Consider the following 17,256-nt stretch of genomic DNA (forward strand, 5'->3'; position numbering starts at 1 on the left):
ACCTTTCGCACTCCTTTTTACGTTGCTGCGAATAAGCCTTCTCGAGAAGAGTTAATCTTTTCAATGAGTCAAATTTCTCACCTTGTGCTTCCAATGTTATTAGAAAATCATCAAAATTCCTGGAAGACAAATTCAGTTCCATTTGGAAAAAGTAATTTCAACTGTAACAAGTTTTCCTCACAAATTAAATGGGTGTTTTCGCGAAAAAAAAAAAAATCAAAAATAAACCTTATCTTATTATCCGCATCGTCAACATCTTCAACCTTCCTCCAATCCTCCTTCAACATGTCTTCTTTCTCCGTTAACCATGCATCTGTGATATGTGCGTCTCGTTTCCATTGTTGCAAATCCAAATTTTCTTCATATAACACCAATCGTTCTTTCCAGATATCTTTCAACAAATCCACAGCTGATTCTAGTTGTTTAATCTGAAAAAGCACAATATGTCTATGCTAAAAAATATCTTATTTCTTCCAACTAATTCTCATTCTTATTTTCATCTAAGTAAGAAATCATATTTCTTTTATTGTTGGTTAAAAAACTTAAGAATATAATTACTCGATTGTGACCAGAAAACTTTTGTCTAATCTACTTTCTAATCCTCAAAAAATTTCAATTAATAGGAATTTTGAAGCATTAGAAATTTGAACCTTGCCGGATATCTCGGAAGATAAAACATGTTGTGCAGTAATCATATTGTTACCCTTGCGAATAAATTCATCAACAGCAGGCTGTCGTCCACTAATTTCAGCTTGGTATTCTGCATGTCTTAACATTAATGTTTTGCATCCGTCCACGTCATTTGGAAGTGTTTCACTATAAATTCACTATAAATGTAATCTACTATAACTCACTCAGAACTTTAACCAACTTTTTAAAAGAATAACATTTGACAGTTATTGAAATTCTCATATATTTTGGTTTCAAAGTAAGAGAACAAGATAAACAGTTGAAATTTTATATGGAAAAAATTAAAGACAAATTACCTTGTTATAGCATGTTGTAAACGTTTGATCCACATGATTAAATCCCGATGTTCTTGGAAATATGACTGTAAATTTCGCATCTGCTGCAGCTTTTCATAATATTTGTTAGCAGTACTGATTACATCCTTCAGCTGCTCTTCCATTCCCATTTTACGCACTACTAGATGTTCCTGTGTATCAGGATATAATGACATTAAACGTTCTGCTTCACGGCTTAAATCGTTGACCTAAAAAACACATTTTCAACATGATGACTTTAACCTCACCATTTTTTTTTTTTTTTTTTTTCATTTATAAATTCAAGTATGAATTAAAAACCTGTTTTTCAACTGCTGTAACTCCACGCATAAATTCATCGTATTTACTCATTAGTTGTTTCAACGCAGGAAGATCAGCACGCGAAATATCTTCACCTTCAAGTGCTACTTGATGCGCTTCCTTTTCTTCCAACCAACCAAGAGTTTCATCAGCATCTTGATCGAATTTATGAACCTTTAAAAGGAAATAATTCAAATATAGAGACCGAAGTTTACATGCTACAACTGTCACTAACACTAATAATAGTTACTATGTAAATTATTATAGTATATATTCAGCCTTTATGATCTTTCCTTCTTTATAAGATAAACGTTTTAAAACAGTTATATATATATAATTATTTTTTTAAAAAAATATAGAAAATTTTTAAGTATATATATCAAATTAATTTCATTTATGTAACCTTTACAATCTGTTATGAATGAAAGATATTCAAGATGAGTAATTAAAAGGAATATTTACATATGGAAAACACAACAGTAGTAGTGATGGATAATATCCAATTAAGATTATTAAATTGAGAAATCAATTGCTTAACACTATTATCATCACATTTTGCATTTAACATATGGTGATATAGTCGTAATTTCTTTTATTTACAATGTGTAATAAAACTTTGTTGCATGATGTTTCGAGAATTTTTTCGTAGTTTCCTTGTATCACGTGCAAGTTGATGTGTTGTTAATTTGAAATGTAGGAAATTTCAGATGGCATATTCCATAAAGAAAAATTTGAAGAACATAAAAAAATCCTTTCCTATGATATATATGATAAAATTAATGCAAAACCTGAATAGCCCCTTGCAAAGCCTGTTGACGTTCATTAGCTACTTCGTTGACTCGAGACCAAAGATGTTGTAGATCAGTTCCTTTCGCCTTAATCGACACACCAAATGGATGACCACTGCGAAGCAGCTCTTCCTGAAGCCCCAAATAGTGTCATTTTTATAAAGCAAAACTAAGAAAAAACTAGCAATTTTAATAAAACTTTTGAATACTAACAAAAAAAATAATTAGAATTACCTGAGTTCTTCTCACTGCAGCTATTCTTTCACCAGCAGAAGCTAATTCACGCACAACCTGATCAAATTCGGTTACAAGCTTTTGACATTCAGCCAAATCGCGGCCTGAATTTGATTTAAATGCTCTTAGCTTAAACATTAAATAGTAATGTTTAATATTCTGATACAACAGACTCAGACTCAGTACAATAATCCCAAAAGTGCTATTTTGATGAACAAATTATCCAATAGAACTATCACGAGAGAAAAACGTATATTAACATAATATCAACGTATCAGTAACTCCAAATAGTTAAAGATTAAATCACTCACAGGGTAAAGCTTGAAAAATTAGTTTTTAGTTTCACTACTCAAACTGTGCATACCATAATTTTCTTGCTTAGTGATTTCTAATTTCTCTGAAAGCCATCGATCGAGACCATCAACTTGGCGAACGAAGGCATGATATCTTGCTGAATCTACCAGTTGCACCTTACGTCTTGCAATATCATCTCTCAGCTGTTTGTATAGTTCTTCTAATTTGGTTTGTTTTGACGAAAGCTTAAAGATTGACGATTTAATCTGGGTAAAAATCTAACTTAAAAAAAAAAAGAAAAAAATGGACAGTCTCCATTTTAGATATAGACTTTACAGGTACACATAATATGTATAGATATTAAAATAAAAACGAATCATAAATTGGTAATAAGAATTAAGAATGTTTTAAGGTAGAAAAGAAAACAGATTGTGAAGCTTAGTGTGAAAATATAAGCAAAATAATAAACTAAATAATATAATTACAATTTTAAAATAAAACTAACATTCGTAGAATCAAAATGTTTTGCAGTAAGCATTACTTCCGCTTCCTTCCGTAATCTTTCAATTTCATTAAAGAATTTGTTTATATCATTTTCTAGTGTCTTTAATCGCCTCAAATGCCCTTCTGCAGCCGCCTGATCCCTACCCATATCGTTATTTGCCACCAGTGGCATGCGTTCACGCATCCATTGCTCAGCTTCATTAGCCTCTGCATAATACTGAAAAAAAAGTGAAATTGTGGAAACAAATTGAAGAACTTCCATTAGATTCTATTCATAAATTTTTTTCAAATTTCTTTAAATTTGCAAAATTTGAAGCTGAATTTCTTATGACCAACAAATTACCTGCTGACTTCGTAAAGAATCTTCCAGTTTTTGTGATCTTTCGTCTATGAATTGTTTTACAGATAAAACCAAAGTCGACAATTCGTCTAGAACTTCCTGTATTTCATTTGATGCAAAATGCCCATCTTTTATCATCTTGCGACCCTTTTCCTCGACCTTTGCTATCGCTTCCTGGAGATTACTTTGTTAAAATAAAAAAGAAAAAGAAAAATGAAGCAAAATAAGCATGTAGACTTTCTATAATGAATCCATCACGAAATCTTTTATTTCTGGCATAAAAACCGATAGAAACTTATTTCTCATTCATTGTACGAGTTAGGAGAAAGAAGATTTTATCGTCCGTCAAATTTTAAGCACTCTTAATCTCTAAAGCTTTTAGTTTCATCTTTCAATAGATGAAATGTCTTAATTTAATTCGCAGAATTGAAATCTAACCCGCCGGCTATTAACATCAGCCTCAAGATGTGCATGCTTCTTGGTAAGCAACTGCACAGCATGCAATGTATCGCCGTAATCAGTGCTTATCGTCTGTCGTTTTCGATCACTTAGCCATTCAACTTGCTCTTCTGCTTCTGATATCCATCCATAAAATGCTAAAGCATCGTTTAGGTTTTCACGGCGAATTATGCAAGGTTTTTTTAGCTCATTGTATCGTATCCCGAGAGCTTTTGCCATTTCTAATGAATCATTAGCAGTTGCATAACCCTGAAATCGCTAACATTTTTTAAATTCCCGAGATAAGGTAGTTTTATAATCTAAATATAGAAAATACGATATTATTTACTAAATTTTTGAGCTAGTAATATATGAACTATAGCAGCAATCTACTTCATTTGCACATATCCCACCATATACTGAGCCAAATTCTCAACCAAATATGCCTACTACAATTATTAAAACAAAGAAAAAGAAAACATGCTTTTTCAGTGCTCTGGAACACATACAACATTCCGCTGAAATGTGAAGTGATCATCACTGTTAAAAACGATAATCATTAGAGCACTTTGAATATTAACAGCGAAGTTATGAAATTAACTAACAACTACTCATCATTCTTTATAAAAAAAAATTTTTTTTACTAACCTTCTTCTGGAATTCATGTGCTTTAGAGACAATTTCATTCACAGCATCTTTCCTGGATTTGATTTCAGCTTCCAAATCATCCTGCTTTTTGATAAGTGTTTCAACAGACATATGGTCTTTTCCGTGATCTTCACTTGATAAATCGCTTTCTACTCGCTCAAGCCATTTCTCTAAGTCTTCAATACGTCGATTCAACTGATATGCTTCATTAGCTTCCCATAACCGTCGCTTTTTCATTTCTGATTTACTAAAAAAAATTAATAGTCATATCAGTTTTTAAAACTAATTATTATTTGAAGCAATGGAAAGAATAAATGTTACAACGTACATTTAAATGAAGCATGTACGTTTAACTAAAAGATAAAAAGGCATTTAACATCAGAAAAAATTACAAATTCTATGGAACTGTCAGTAATGATGTTCTAAACTTAAAGAGAATTGTATTTAAAAAGCTGTTAAAAATGATAAAATAATCATAAAAATATTACCTTCGTAATTCATCCCATCCTCGTTTTACTTCAGCGATCTGTAAAGTGATTCGATCAGATGCATAATGTTTGCTAGTAATGAGCTTACTGCCGGCTTCAATCATCGAGTTTACGCGACCTTCATTGGCTTCCAACTCAGCATCAAATGTCAAATGCTTTTGTAGTTTGGCCCTATAAAGATCAGAAATTCAAAATCTTCTAATTACCAACACTCTTTACTCCATTTTATAGCAATTTTAATTATGGTACGAAAGTGGTAATATATTTCTAAACTTTAGATAAGTCGTAAAAACGTTATCGAGCACATCTTGGAAGGTTATTTTCAATAAATAATACTTCACTGAGTCAGCTGTCGATAGACAGCTGATTAGTTTATTTATCTAAGGAAGCTTTTTGATCAAATCGATCAAACCAACCTTAAATTTGTTTGGTCCAAAAAACTTTCATCGTATGCAAGCTGGATATTTGCATTAATCCACGTCATCAGTTCACCACAACTGTCGATAAATTCATGAAGTTTACGTGATTCATTCAGCAATTCACGACGTCGTTTGCATGAATCCATAAGGGCTGCATGTCGAGAGAGAACAGTATCCCGGCTGAAAATGCAAAATCCTTTTCTTTTACGTTCTAATAATACTAAAAAACAGAAAAGAAAGTATCTCAAAAGCTAACACAGAAAAATTTTGATCCTGAATTATTGTAGATTGAAATATATAGTTATCATATAAAGCTAATATAGCTTTCTTCAAAATAAGTTTTTAAATCTGCATCAGCATACATTTTCTCAATTTCATTACGATAATCAACATCACATAATGCAAGCGAATCCGCATCTTTCTTCAGGGCATCGATTTTATCACTCTGAGCAATAAGGGTTTTTTCAAAATCATAGTGCTTCTTAAGTAGGACATCAACAGCAACAACACTCTCGCCCATGTCTGCCTGAAATAAACATATAAATTAGAAAATTTAAAAAAAACAGCTCCACGACACTTATTAGAAATAATTCGTGAAACATGTATGACTGGAGGAAAGCAATATATTAAATAATAAGACCAAAAACTTTGCGAAGCATTTTATACAGCATTTATTTGCTTGTACGAAAATAACGAAAGTTTCAATTAAAAATGGAATTGTTACCTGCTTAAGGAATGCTTCTTTAGATGCAAGCCATTGTTCCGCACGAGCAGCTTGATCAGCAAACAGTTGGCGATTTCGAGCTCGAGCTAAGGCAACGTTTCGAGCTTCCCATGCTTGACGTAACTGATGCTCCACATTTTGAAGTCGTTTGATAGCTCGTTGTATTTCACCTTTATGATCTGATTGTTTAGCAATCAATCGCGTGCTCCATTCCCGCAACTCTGATATTTCACGCTGAAATGAAAAAATGAAAAAAATAAATTCCAAAAAATGCTTACATCAAACATTAGAAAGAATCAAGTATAGCACTTGATAAATAAATTTGTGCAAATTAGTAATATTATAACACTGTGAATTAAAATGAGGTGGACAATAGACTTTTTTTTTTTCCACAAAAAACATAAATAATCAGAAGAACCTGTCGCCCATCAATTTCAGCAAGCTTTTCAACATGTCTAGCAATAAATGCATCAGCGTCTGTTACAGAACGTGGACTTTCCGCAGTTGTAAGTCGACTGAGCGCATCTACTGCCCAGATTTCAGCTTTTCTCATTGCATCAAGGAATTTGTGTAATTCGCCAGATGCCATTAATGCTTGTCCCCTGTAATATGTTAATGAATGGAATATATTCATAAAAATAGCTGTCCTCAATTTTGAACAAAAACTTCCTATTTACTATCAAATTCTAATAAAAATTTAGTGAAAAAAAAGTACAAAGGAATAACCTTGCCGTTGCTCGTTCAGCTAACTGCTTCCAAGAAATTTCCAGTTTCTGTAATGATTCAATAACTGTATTACACAGCGGAGGTTTCTTATCGAGAAGTTTCTGTGCCTCAATATCGTGCGCCTAAAATAATTGAAGGTAATTCATATACATCGAAACTACCTGTTAATATATTTGCTCAAAAATCCAATACTGAAAATTTCAAATATGATAATATTTCTCCACATGAAATAACGCAAACTAGAGATACCAGTAAAATTAATGGTAGTGGTACTAACAAAATTATTTTTTTTTTTTGGTGATTTCACTCAAGTTTGTATAGATTTTCAACAGAAAATCATTCAGCATAAATTACTCAACAGAAAAATGAATATATAAACTGTAACTTAAGCTTCTCATGAATAACAGTCATGTCCCTTTCCACTGCTTCCTGCTTACGTATCAATGCTTCGACTGAATGTAAATCTTTTCCAAGATCATCACTTGTGACAGCAGTAAGTTTCTCCTGAATCCTTTCACAAGTATCGTCAACATCGCGATTGAATGCGTGAATTTCAAGTGCTGAACGAAGCTGTGAGCGATATAAACTTAACTTGACTTGCACCTGTGTCCAACTAAAATCAAAAAAAAAAAAAAATAGTGATGCTTGGACCAAAAAAAAGCGAACGAACCTATATTGCAGTATTGTTTCGCCAATAATCAACCATTTGTCATAACAAAATAAAAATTAACTCCGTGATTTTTCAGTGACCAGAAGTTCCGTGTTTCTTGCAATATTTATAATATCCCATTAACATTTCTGTATAACAATTAAAATTTTTTAATTAAGAAAAATGGAACCAACGCTTCATTTAGTTCTTTCAGCTGCTGCTGCACCTCATCCTTCGAAGACCGCCCTTGAGCAATCAACTTTTGACCTAAACAATTCGCAGATTCAATGGAAGTTTGATCAACACTTGCATCTGCTTGTGTACCATCCAATTTTTCCAGCAATGCTTGGCAATGCTCCATATCACGACCCATCTTACCGGCACTAATCAGAAGTTCTCTTTCCTGGAAAATATTCTCCGTTTGTTTAATTCATTTTTTCTTCCGTATAACTGAACTAATACAGAAAATTTAACAGAGTTGTGTCGAATGACACATTACAAATCCTATAATCAGAAATATTAAATCACATTTGCATTCTAATACTAACCTTTCATTATTTTAATACCAGTAATTGTATTTCAATACTAAAATTACTAAATTCTAATGGTTTGAATAATCTTAATTAGATGATTTAAAATTTGTGAATAAATGATTGCAAAGGTAAAACTTATTTATACTTACACTTATCCATCGCATAACCCTTTCAACAAGCTGCTTGAAATCAAGCAAATCTCGAGCTTCCTCCAATGCACTACTTTGGTCACGTGACATAGCTACTAATTCATCCCATTTGTTAAGCATAGCACCAGTCCTGAATTAAGGATACTTTTACAGTGATTAAACGATATTAAATGTGAAAGACAAAACAAAATTTCACACTGGAAAATTAATTTAATAAAAATGAATAAATCAAACCTCTTGTTAATGTCATGTCCATCATTGGTAGGTTTGGATGCTAATGTTCGTGCTCGCATCCTAATTTCCTGAATTCGCGATTCATTTGTTGACAATTCAGCTTCCATTGCCTGAAAAAATAAATAAAACTGCTCAAACAAATTATAATTCCTAAAAATTTAATAGTAAAGGTTAAGTTTCAAAAAGATAAACATTAAAGCCGCAAAGCTAAGAAAAAAATAACTGAAGCCTAATAATAAAATTTGTACTCAGTCTGGCTCAATATGAAATAGTGAAATTACTCTATCTTAGAGAATTAAATTACAAAACCTGATGCTTTTGTAGGCGTTTCATTTTATCTTCGATACTTGTTAACTTTGCTTGTCTATCACTTTCAGCATTTATTCTTTTCTGTTTATCATCAATCCAGCTTTCTATCTCCATCATATCACTGTTGAAACGAGCCAAATTTAATGCATCATCCAGAATACTCTTACGTACATTCAATTGTACACGAAGCTGTGTAAGAGCTCCTTCCACCTTGATAAACAAAAAGAAAATTACGAAAATAAATGCTCCTCCAAAGAGAAAAATGATCAAACTAACAGAACATAACTGAACACATGAAAGAAATATCCCAAATGTCTAGTTCCTAGAAATCTCAGCAAATTTTGGCTGCTATGTGCACCACACAACTAAATAATACCCGTAAAAAGATGTTTCACTCTCTCAAATTCAATTAATACTTAGAGTAAGCCACATAATGTAAATAAAGAGAAATTACTTTCCAATTAATAAACAGTCAGTTAACTTTTCTACTTCTGCTAAAAAAGAACATTATAAATTCTATGTTATTTCAAGTCCTGATAATTTATTCCTCCAAAAAATGCTTTTTTTTTAAAACTAATAAGTACTGAAAACTTTAAAATAAATCTTAAGTCCTCTCATACCTGCTTCATATACTGATCGATTTTCGAGGATTCAATGTGTTTAGCAGCAATCAATTGTTTTGATGTCTTTTGTAAAGCAACAATGCGATCATCAAGAGTTGCAAGTGCCTTTTGAAATGTTTCCACTTTCTTAATTTGACTTTCAACTTCTTCCACTGTTCCTCCAATCTTAAAAAATTGCTGCTACAGTAACCTATTATAAATTGCTACTACCATATTATTTTAAAGATATTTATTTAATGCTTTATAAAAACTAGCCACGCATGAAAGATTAACAACTGATATAAAAAAGAATAAATTTTATATTTCGCTTTAACCAAGTTCAAAATACCTGCGCACAGCAAAGTGTTGCTTGTCGAGCTGCGATTGTAGCCAGAGTTTGTTTTGCCTCGCGTTGGAATGCATGCCATTCACGTATCTGAGATAACCATTCCCGCCGTATGGCCCATTCATTTCGGACTCGTTTCAAAGCTTGGTCAACCTAAATAGGGAGGTAAATTTTTTAGACTCATATACAATTTTATGTATGGCAATAATAAAAGAAACAATGATTTGGAAACTGTTTTAAACCTCGTTCACTCGAAATTTTCGAATTTCTAATTTATAAGATTCATTTAAGATTGAATTTTATTTTTTGCTTAACAAACAAGCTTTCTTTTTTTTACCTGCTTCAATTTTGCAGTAATTTCTGCGCTTGCATAGTGGTCTTTTGCTATCATCTGCTCACCGCGACCAGTTAATCGTGAAAAATCCGGTTCACGCGCCTCTATTTCAGCCTAAAATTCAGAAATATAAAAGAGATAAGCTTCATCGTAATATGAAAACAAACATTCTAAACAACCACGAACATAAGCATACATTACAAATTTACGCATACGCTAGTGAAGTCAAAAAAAGAAAAAAAAAAACCAGAGGGAAAGAATTGATGAACGATGAGTTCGAGTGCTGTATACCATATTTGATTCAGTAGGTAAAATAAGTCAGTAAAACTTGGCTGCCAAAATTTTTATTACTGCATAAATAAGTATTTCATAAATGATTAGATATCGTTGAAAATTATATAAATTTTAAGATAAATTCAGTTCCAATTGTAAGATGAATGAGCTATAATTCAGAGTGCCGTTAAAATTATGCTAACTTAGCCAATTCTTTTCTTTCACAAAAAGCCTTCTTGATTTATTTCATGAATTTACCTGCAAGCGAAGATGCTCCTTTTGCAACCACTCCACACTTTGCAAATCATTTACTACTTGCTTACTCTGCATATCTCTCACAATGACTTCTGTCCATGCAATCAAATCACGAGCCTACAAATTAAAATTGCTACTGCATGCCATTTACGTAACGAACATCTGCCAATCTTAAATATTATGATAGAACATTAAAGTATGCTTATGCAATGCTTTTTCGAGTACCATTCCACTGGCAAAAACTCTTAACACCACTCACGTTCACGTAAAAACGTTGAAAATCATAAGCAGCTTTCAGCATATCACGACGTGTAACAGTTGCATCTTGCAAATCCTGCCAAGCTTCAGCCAAAGCTGCTTGCTGTGTTGTAATATGTTCCGCATTACCACCAGGATAAGTAGCTTTCAGGCGTGCGCTTTCTTCTAATAGATCACGTAACTGCTGCTCCATAGCACCAAGCTGATTCTCGAAGGCTTCATGCTTCAACCACAAAGAATGCACTTGCTTAATGTCTTTGCCAAGTTCTGCAGGAATTGAAGCTTGCTTCTCAGCTATTCGTTCTTGATTCTCAGCTACATCACGATTGAAACGATGTAACTCTTCTGCCGCTTCCAGCTTCTGATCGCGACTTTCAATATAATCTAGTAGCAAGGACCAAACAGACCTAAAGTTTTAAAGCCGAAGTATTGGAAAAAGTCGCTTGATTATTCCTAACTTCATGGAGACTTCATCAAACTACCAAATGACTCTAAAAGGAAAAAATATCCAAGCTAATGAAATCATTAGCAATAAAATTCCGTGACAAGATAAGAAATGCAATTTTGGAAAGTTTTGCTTCATTCTGGCTTTGAAAAATAAAAATTGCCTATCATCTCCATAAAGTACAAATAGATCACGCAAAAAGTTTAGTAAAAGAAAGACTAAATAGGTAAATTAAAAGTTATTTAGACGAGAAACCTGCAAAATGTTGGAAAATAGTGCTAGTCACCTGAGTTTTTCCTGTCTTTTTAAGATGTCACGAGCAAACGGTGGATTACGTCTCAGCAATGCATTCGCTGCTGATTCACAATGGACAAATCTTTCGCTACCTGTTTTGACACTTTGTTTGAAATCTTCAAAACGGCTCTGTAATTCCTGAAGTGCGTACCATTTACATTAGCAATAATCGATACAAAAGTGGTCAAAGAAATTGTCTCGTTTATTATGAATCTTAGATCAACTCCTCTGAGAATTCAATTCATTTAAAGTATTGAATTCTAGCCCATATATTCTAAATAAAACAGGCAGACAAGCGAAAGTTCGAAAGCATTGAATTTCATCCAACTAACCTTTAAATGTTCATAATCGATTCCATAATCTTCGCTCATTGCAACCAGTAATTGTTCGTTTATCCACGCTTCTAAATCTTGACTTTCTCGTAAATACTGATATAAATAGACTGCATTTTCAAGTTGTTGTTTTCTTTCATCTGCTAAAGTTGAAAGTGTCTCAAATTCTTTTTCCAATTCTGTTTGCCTCATAATAAATCGCTCATTATTTGATCGATTCGAATTATCTAATTCTTTACACTGAACTGCCAATTTCTGAAGCCATTGCCTATAAAGCAAATGAAAAATTATAGTCTCACAAATGAAAATATCATTGCATCTTACACATCAGCAGTGCCCTCTCACAAAAAACCTACATAATGAAGTAGATAAACGAAGCCACAATTAATTACACAAGGTGTTCACTATCAAAGCTTTTGCGTCCTTTCATCGTGTTAAGGGGAAAAATATTTTACATTCCAATCTATTGGCAAATTGCTTCAAAAATAAGTAAATCAATTTCATTAGGAGAAAAATGAACACAATGAGAGATGCATATGCATAAAACATACTTATATGTAACCATATCAGCTTGTAGAGCTTTATGTTTAGCTAACAACTTTTGCGCTACATCTTCATCTTGACCGTAATCTTCTGATGTTAATGCTCCCCGTTTTTCATTCATCCAAGAATCGACCTAAATTCGACTGATCAAAAATAACAGAAAGCTTTAAAATGATCCGCCAAAGCTGATGATCAATTCAACCATGTGTATAAATTTTATAAGATGTATTATATTAAAAAAAAAAAAAAAAAAAAAAGAAAAGCTAGAAAAAGTATAATCTGTTACCTCGGCTGCATCAAACATATACTGCTCTTCTTTTAAAGCCCAATCCAACAAATTTTTTCGCTTTCGCATTAAATTATTTAAATGTTCTAACGCTTCAGCAAGCTGCAATTGAATAATTAAGTAAAATTAAAGAGAAACTTGGAAATATTTGCACAGATATAAAAGATAAGTAAATCATGGAAATAAACAATACTTGTTCATATTTAGTGCGTATTTGCTCCTGTGCATAATGCTTCTCCTTAATGAGATTGCTACCACGATTCAATGTCTGCTTGATATGAGGATATCGTGACGCCACCTCCGCCTGTAAATTAAAAATCCCTTGATAAACATTATTTTGAAAAAAAAAAAAAAAACATAGAGAAAGAACTCGAAATACAAGAAAACATATTACAACAGAAGAAAATTTAGAATGAATTAGTCATAATTGGAAACAAAAAAAAAACTGTTAAATAAAAAAATGCAATAACTCATTTGACTATTATAATTATCTTAGTGATCAAATCATAAAAAAATTTCGTGTTAAAAACCAAGACGAAGTTTTTTTCTAATACATACATTTCTATCTAGAATCTTCAAGTAATTTCATTAATGTTATAAATATACTTAAAAATATGAACTAACCTCCAACTGTTCATGCTTTTTTTGCATATTGGTAGCTTCTGTAAGAGAAGAGCCAGTTTCTTCAGATGATGCAATTGGAACCTTTTCTGAAATCCAGTGCATTTCACAGTCTATATCAAACGATAATTGATGCCACTTTAAGCTTTCTTCCAGTGCTATCCGACGATCTTTGGCTGGTTCCTTCAATGACTCAAACCTAAAAATTTTCATTTTTATCTAAAATTATGAAATTTTCAGTTCTTTATAATCACTTCGAAATAATTTATTTGCGAATGAATAGAATTTTCACGATTATTTCACGAGTATTTTATTAACTCAGAAATTTTTAACCTCTTAATTTTGTACCTAAATCTGAATCAAAGATCTAAAATATATCACTTGAAATTTTCGCTTTGTTTATAGAAATAGAAAAATGATTGGACCATGTATGAAAGGTAATTAGAATTAACCTTTCAGTAAGTTTCTGCACAGCTCTCTTAATGGCAGTCGAATCAAAATGTCCCTGTTGTATCATAGCATTTGCTTTCTCCATCATTTCAAGAACTCTTTTCTCGAAAACAGTCATTTCCTTCTCCACAACAACTTGTTTATGGATGAGTTCCTTCACACCACGCAAATCAGATCCTAAATCTTTCGAATTCAAAGATGCTTGTATTTCGTCTAACTTCAAGTGAGCATCATCCAGAGCTTCATTCAATCCTTTTTGATCTTCCGCTTGTCTCAAACATTCTCCTTTAGCATTTGCTGCACGTAAAAGATCAGACCATTCGACATTTACACCATCTAACAATCTGCGAATGGATTTCGATTCGTAATGCCGCGCTGCTATCAGCGAATTTCCTTCCTAAAAGAAACATAAGTGAATTACGAAGAAAACAAGTAGGGAAGACATCATTACTTCTCCAAATACACTTCGACTAAAATAGACAAATAGTATTTTATCTATCCTATTCATTCAGCATTCAGTGTGCTACTACATATGTATTTTAAAGCTATTATGAAAGATAACTGAGATAGTAATTTTTCTCGGATATAGCAACAATAATATCGATACGACATTAATTTAAGTGAAACGACATTAATTTAAGTGAAACTTCAGTATATCAAAAATTATTTACAAAATATTAATTTACCGCATTCAATTCGTCTAAACGTGCGACATTTGATTTCAATTCTGCTTCGAATGCTTTATGTTTCAGTAATTTCATTGTAATAGATGCTGTGTCTCGATATGAATCATCATTTGCAATCTTCCGTTTTTCCGCTATCCACTGAGACAGTTCTTGAATATTCCGGCGTAAATTTTGATATTGAAGTGATGCTTCTAGCTGTGCACGCCTCTTTGCCGCTGCTTGATGAACTAACGATCGACGAGCCAAAACATCATCACGACGCTGAAATTTTGAGAAAATAATTGTTTCACTCACTAAGGTAAAGATGTTGTTTTTAATTCAAATGAAAAAAAAAAAAAAAAGAGAAAAAAAGTAGCCATTAAATAAATGAACAAATGAGAGCAAACAATTGGCTCACTAAATAATGCATAACTCATATTAATTCTTCAATCATTTCTTATTTACTTCAAATAAAACTACTTAGTTACTGAAAACAAAGTAAAAGATTGTTTAGAAGCTTTTGGGAAATGATTAGTTGCCTATTATACAAGAAAATAAATGAGACAAATTTGATGGGTTTATAATAAAAACTGAAATGCGCGAAACGATCAACTTCTGAGATAACCTTTTTAATGAAATCTGCTTCGCTATGTTTTGCCTGGATCAGTTGATCGGCACCTCTCGCGAAAACTTTCAATCGATCTTCCTGAGCTCGAAGTTTCGCTTCGAAATCCGAATGACGCTTTAACAAATTCTCAGCTGTTTCTACCGAATCCTGAATTCATTTAAACTGACTTCAAGATCTGAACAAATTCACAAAAAAATGAAATCCATTAAATTTTATTATACAACAAAATAATAGAAAATTGTAAAAATAAAACGGAATTGTCGAAAGAATTATATTGTAACCTCAAACTTTCAATGTCAAAGTCAATTATATTAGTTCCAAAAACTTTTAAGATATGAAAAAACACCCCAAGATTGGAAAGTTCCAAAAAAGCTTCATGTCCTTTTGTCGCTGCGTCAATTCTTTCCGCTTCGGTATTTAATAACTGTAAATTCAAAAGTTCTTTCAGCCATCGTTCTTTTTCTTTCCATAAAGCATTGAGTGTTTGCTGGTCGGTGTCTAACTTTTTCAGACTTCCCTTTACCTGAAAGATATTGTTTAACATATTATTATTCCAAGCCGATTTACATCAAACACGTCAATTGACCATGCAATCGAACTTAAATTTTCAAAGGTCAAAATTTTCCTAGTAATTTCAAATTTTGCAAAAGACCTAATGATAATGAAATCATAATCTTCTTCTTTTTCACTAATTTACCAAATAGTTTCCCATCTAAACTTAAGATAAGATATTTGAAATCATTTAAACCCATCCCTTATAATTAAATTTTCAAAACACAAACATCTTCAAGTGCAGAATTTTTTTGCAGTAAACGCTGTCCAAGATCTCGTATATAATCGAATTCATATTTTTTACCACTTATATCATCGTTGAGCTCATAATGCTTCTTCAGTAATTCTTCAGCTGATGAAACATCTACTGGTCGGGTATTATCAACAAGAATTAATTTTGTTTTGTCAATCCATGTTTGCAAATTCCTAAGAAAAAAATATTAGTCAGCAAATAAAAATTTTCTATGAGATTTCATCAAATATGAGATGTCTTCAGAGTGCTAAACAAAAAATATTGCAAATCAACTTAGTTGATAAATGATATCTTAGAAAGCACTGCTTTTTATATTAAATGAGCAGATACTAGTAAAATCCTAGCGAAAAATAATAAATATTAAAAAATCATTCTGCATTGGAAAATATTTCGAATACTAAAATGGACAACTAATTCTGTTGCATAATTCAAAGAATAAACCATACTTCACAGCACCATCGAACATTTGATGACCCTGTGTTTGTTCGGCTTCCTCAATGCGTGCAGCTGATTTTTGTCTCAGTTCATCATGCATTTTAACTAATTCTTTAATCATTTGTTCAATTCTAGCAGCTTCTTCAGGATGTTCTTTCTTTACCTAAAATATGCATTAGTTCATTCAAGATTTTTAACTAAATCATTTTAGAAAATTCAAATGTATGCTAAATTACTGGAAATAAAAAAAAAGTTGATGACTGTCTGGCTGAGATTTCTTCACAGCTACAAGATGATATTTTTGTCACGAATAAAAAACAAAAACCACAAAGAAACCTCATCTGCAAGTTGCTGCAGGAAACGAATCTTTTCCTCCAATGGTTTAAGATCCTTTCCCAAGTTTTGATAACGTTTCTGTACTGCCTGAACAGCTTTTGGATCATTCATATCAACTTTATGTTCAAGTAAGTCAAATTTATCTTGCATCCATGATCGAGCGTCTTCGCATGTTTCATTAAATGCTGCAACTCTTTCCGCTGCTTCCTAAAATGATTGCATAAACATATATATGAAGGGCTAATAGATAAAGTTTAAAATTACTGCATAAAAAGTGCTAGGAGATAGCACAGCTATGCCACAGCAATACTGCTTTTAATTTCTAGTAGTAATTATTTGAATGTTCTGATATATATCGTTAATATTATATGTATTGAAATAAGCTATATTATCAACATAATCTATATTATCTTTGATAAGGATTGATAAAAATAACATACAGTTGGTAAATGTCATTAACGGCAAATTATTATTGTATGAAAAAATCTAAAGAAAAAAGGTAGTACCGGGAAAATTCTTTTGACCTCAGATTTGTTCCCCATTTCATTTTCATAAGACCGAAAAGAA

At 32.1% G+C, this 17,256-nt stretch overlaps 1 protein-coding gene across 1 annotated transcript in view; it reads right to left on the bottom strand.

Moving 5' to 3' along the window:
* Window positions 1-17,256, bottom strand: part of Bma-sma-1 (putative spectrin beta chain, putative) — a gene marked incomplete at both ends in the record, with an annotated part of 30,151 nt that overhangs the window by 3,820 nt on the left and 9,075 nt on the right. Inside the window, 41 exons of the mRNA XM_001895946.2 lie at window positions 3-119; window positions 229-428; window positions 651-816; window positions 987-1,213; window positions 1,305-1,478; window positions 2,093-2,224; window positions 2,327-2,430; window positions 2,691-2,865; window positions 3,126-3,341; window positions 3,468-3,638; window positions 3,903-4,172; window positions 4,551-4,797; window positions 5,039-5,209; window positions 5,455-5,637; window positions 5,820-5,983; window positions 6,182-6,415; window positions 6,600-6,783; window positions 6,908-7,029; window positions 7,313-7,520; window positions 7,751-7,959; window positions 8,239-8,368; window positions 8,473-8,582; window positions 8,782-8,991; window positions 9,402-9,569; window positions 9,733-9,882; window positions 10,067-10,177; window positions 10,595-10,708; window positions 10,851-11,256; window positions 11,581-11,726; window positions 11,921-12,188; window positions 12,472-12,596; window positions 12,750-12,851; window positions 12,943-13,053; window positions 13,374-13,569; window positions 13,823-14,217; window positions 14,507-14,767; window positions 15,111-15,260; window positions 15,460-15,636; window positions 15,896-16,091; window positions 16,365-16,516; window positions 16,690-16,896. Of these exons, the coding sequence (XP_001895981.2) occupies window positions 3-119; window positions 229-428; window positions 651-816; window positions 987-1,213; window positions 1,305-1,478; window positions 2,093-2,224; window positions 2,327-2,430; window positions 2,691-2,865; window positions 3,126-3,341; window positions 3,468-3,638; window positions 3,903-4,172; window positions 4,551-4,797; window positions 5,039-5,209; window positions 5,455-5,637; window positions 5,820-5,983; window positions 6,182-6,415; window positions 6,600-6,783; window positions 6,908-7,029; window positions 7,313-7,520; window positions 7,751-7,959; window positions 8,239-8,368; window positions 8,473-8,582; window positions 8,782-8,991; window positions 9,402-9,569; window positions 9,733-9,882; window positions 10,067-10,177; window positions 10,595-10,708; window positions 10,851-11,256; window positions 11,581-11,726; window positions 11,921-12,188; window positions 12,472-12,596; window positions 12,750-12,851; window positions 12,943-13,053; window positions 13,374-13,569; window positions 13,823-14,217; window positions 14,507-14,767; window positions 15,111-15,260; window positions 15,460-15,636; window positions 15,896-16,091; window positions 16,365-16,516; window positions 16,690-16,896 (7,559 nt within the window). The remainder of the gene's footprint in view (window positions 1-2; window positions 120-228; window positions 429-650; window positions 817-986; window positions 1,214-1,304; window positions 1,479-2,092; window positions 2,225-2,326; window positions 2,431-2,690; window positions 2,866-3,125; window positions 3,342-3,467; window positions 3,639-3,902; window positions 4,173-4,550; window positions 4,798-5,038; window positions 5,210-5,454; window positions 5,638-5,819; window positions 5,984-6,181; window positions 6,416-6,599; window positions 6,784-6,907; window positions 7,030-7,312; window positions 7,521-7,750; window positions 7,960-8,238; window positions 8,369-8,472; window positions 8,583-8,781; window positions 8,992-9,401; window positions 9,570-9,732; window positions 9,883-10,066; window positions 10,178-10,594; window positions 10,709-10,850; window positions 11,257-11,580; window positions 11,727-11,920; window positions 12,189-12,471; window positions 12,597-12,749; window positions 12,852-12,942; window positions 13,054-13,373; window positions 13,570-13,822; window positions 14,218-14,506; window positions 14,768-15,110; window positions 15,261-15,459; window positions 15,637-15,895; window positions 16,092-16,364; window positions 16,517-16,689; window positions 16,897-17,256) is intronic.

The sequence above is a fragment of the Brugia malayi genome (assembly GCF_000002995.4).
Source record: "Brugia malayi strain FR3 genome assembly, contig: Bm_v4_Chr4_scaffold_001, whole genome shotgun sequence".
Classification (NCBI taxonomy): Eukaryota; Metazoa; Nematoda; class Chromadorea; order Rhabditida; family Onchocercidae; genus Brugia; species Brugia malayi.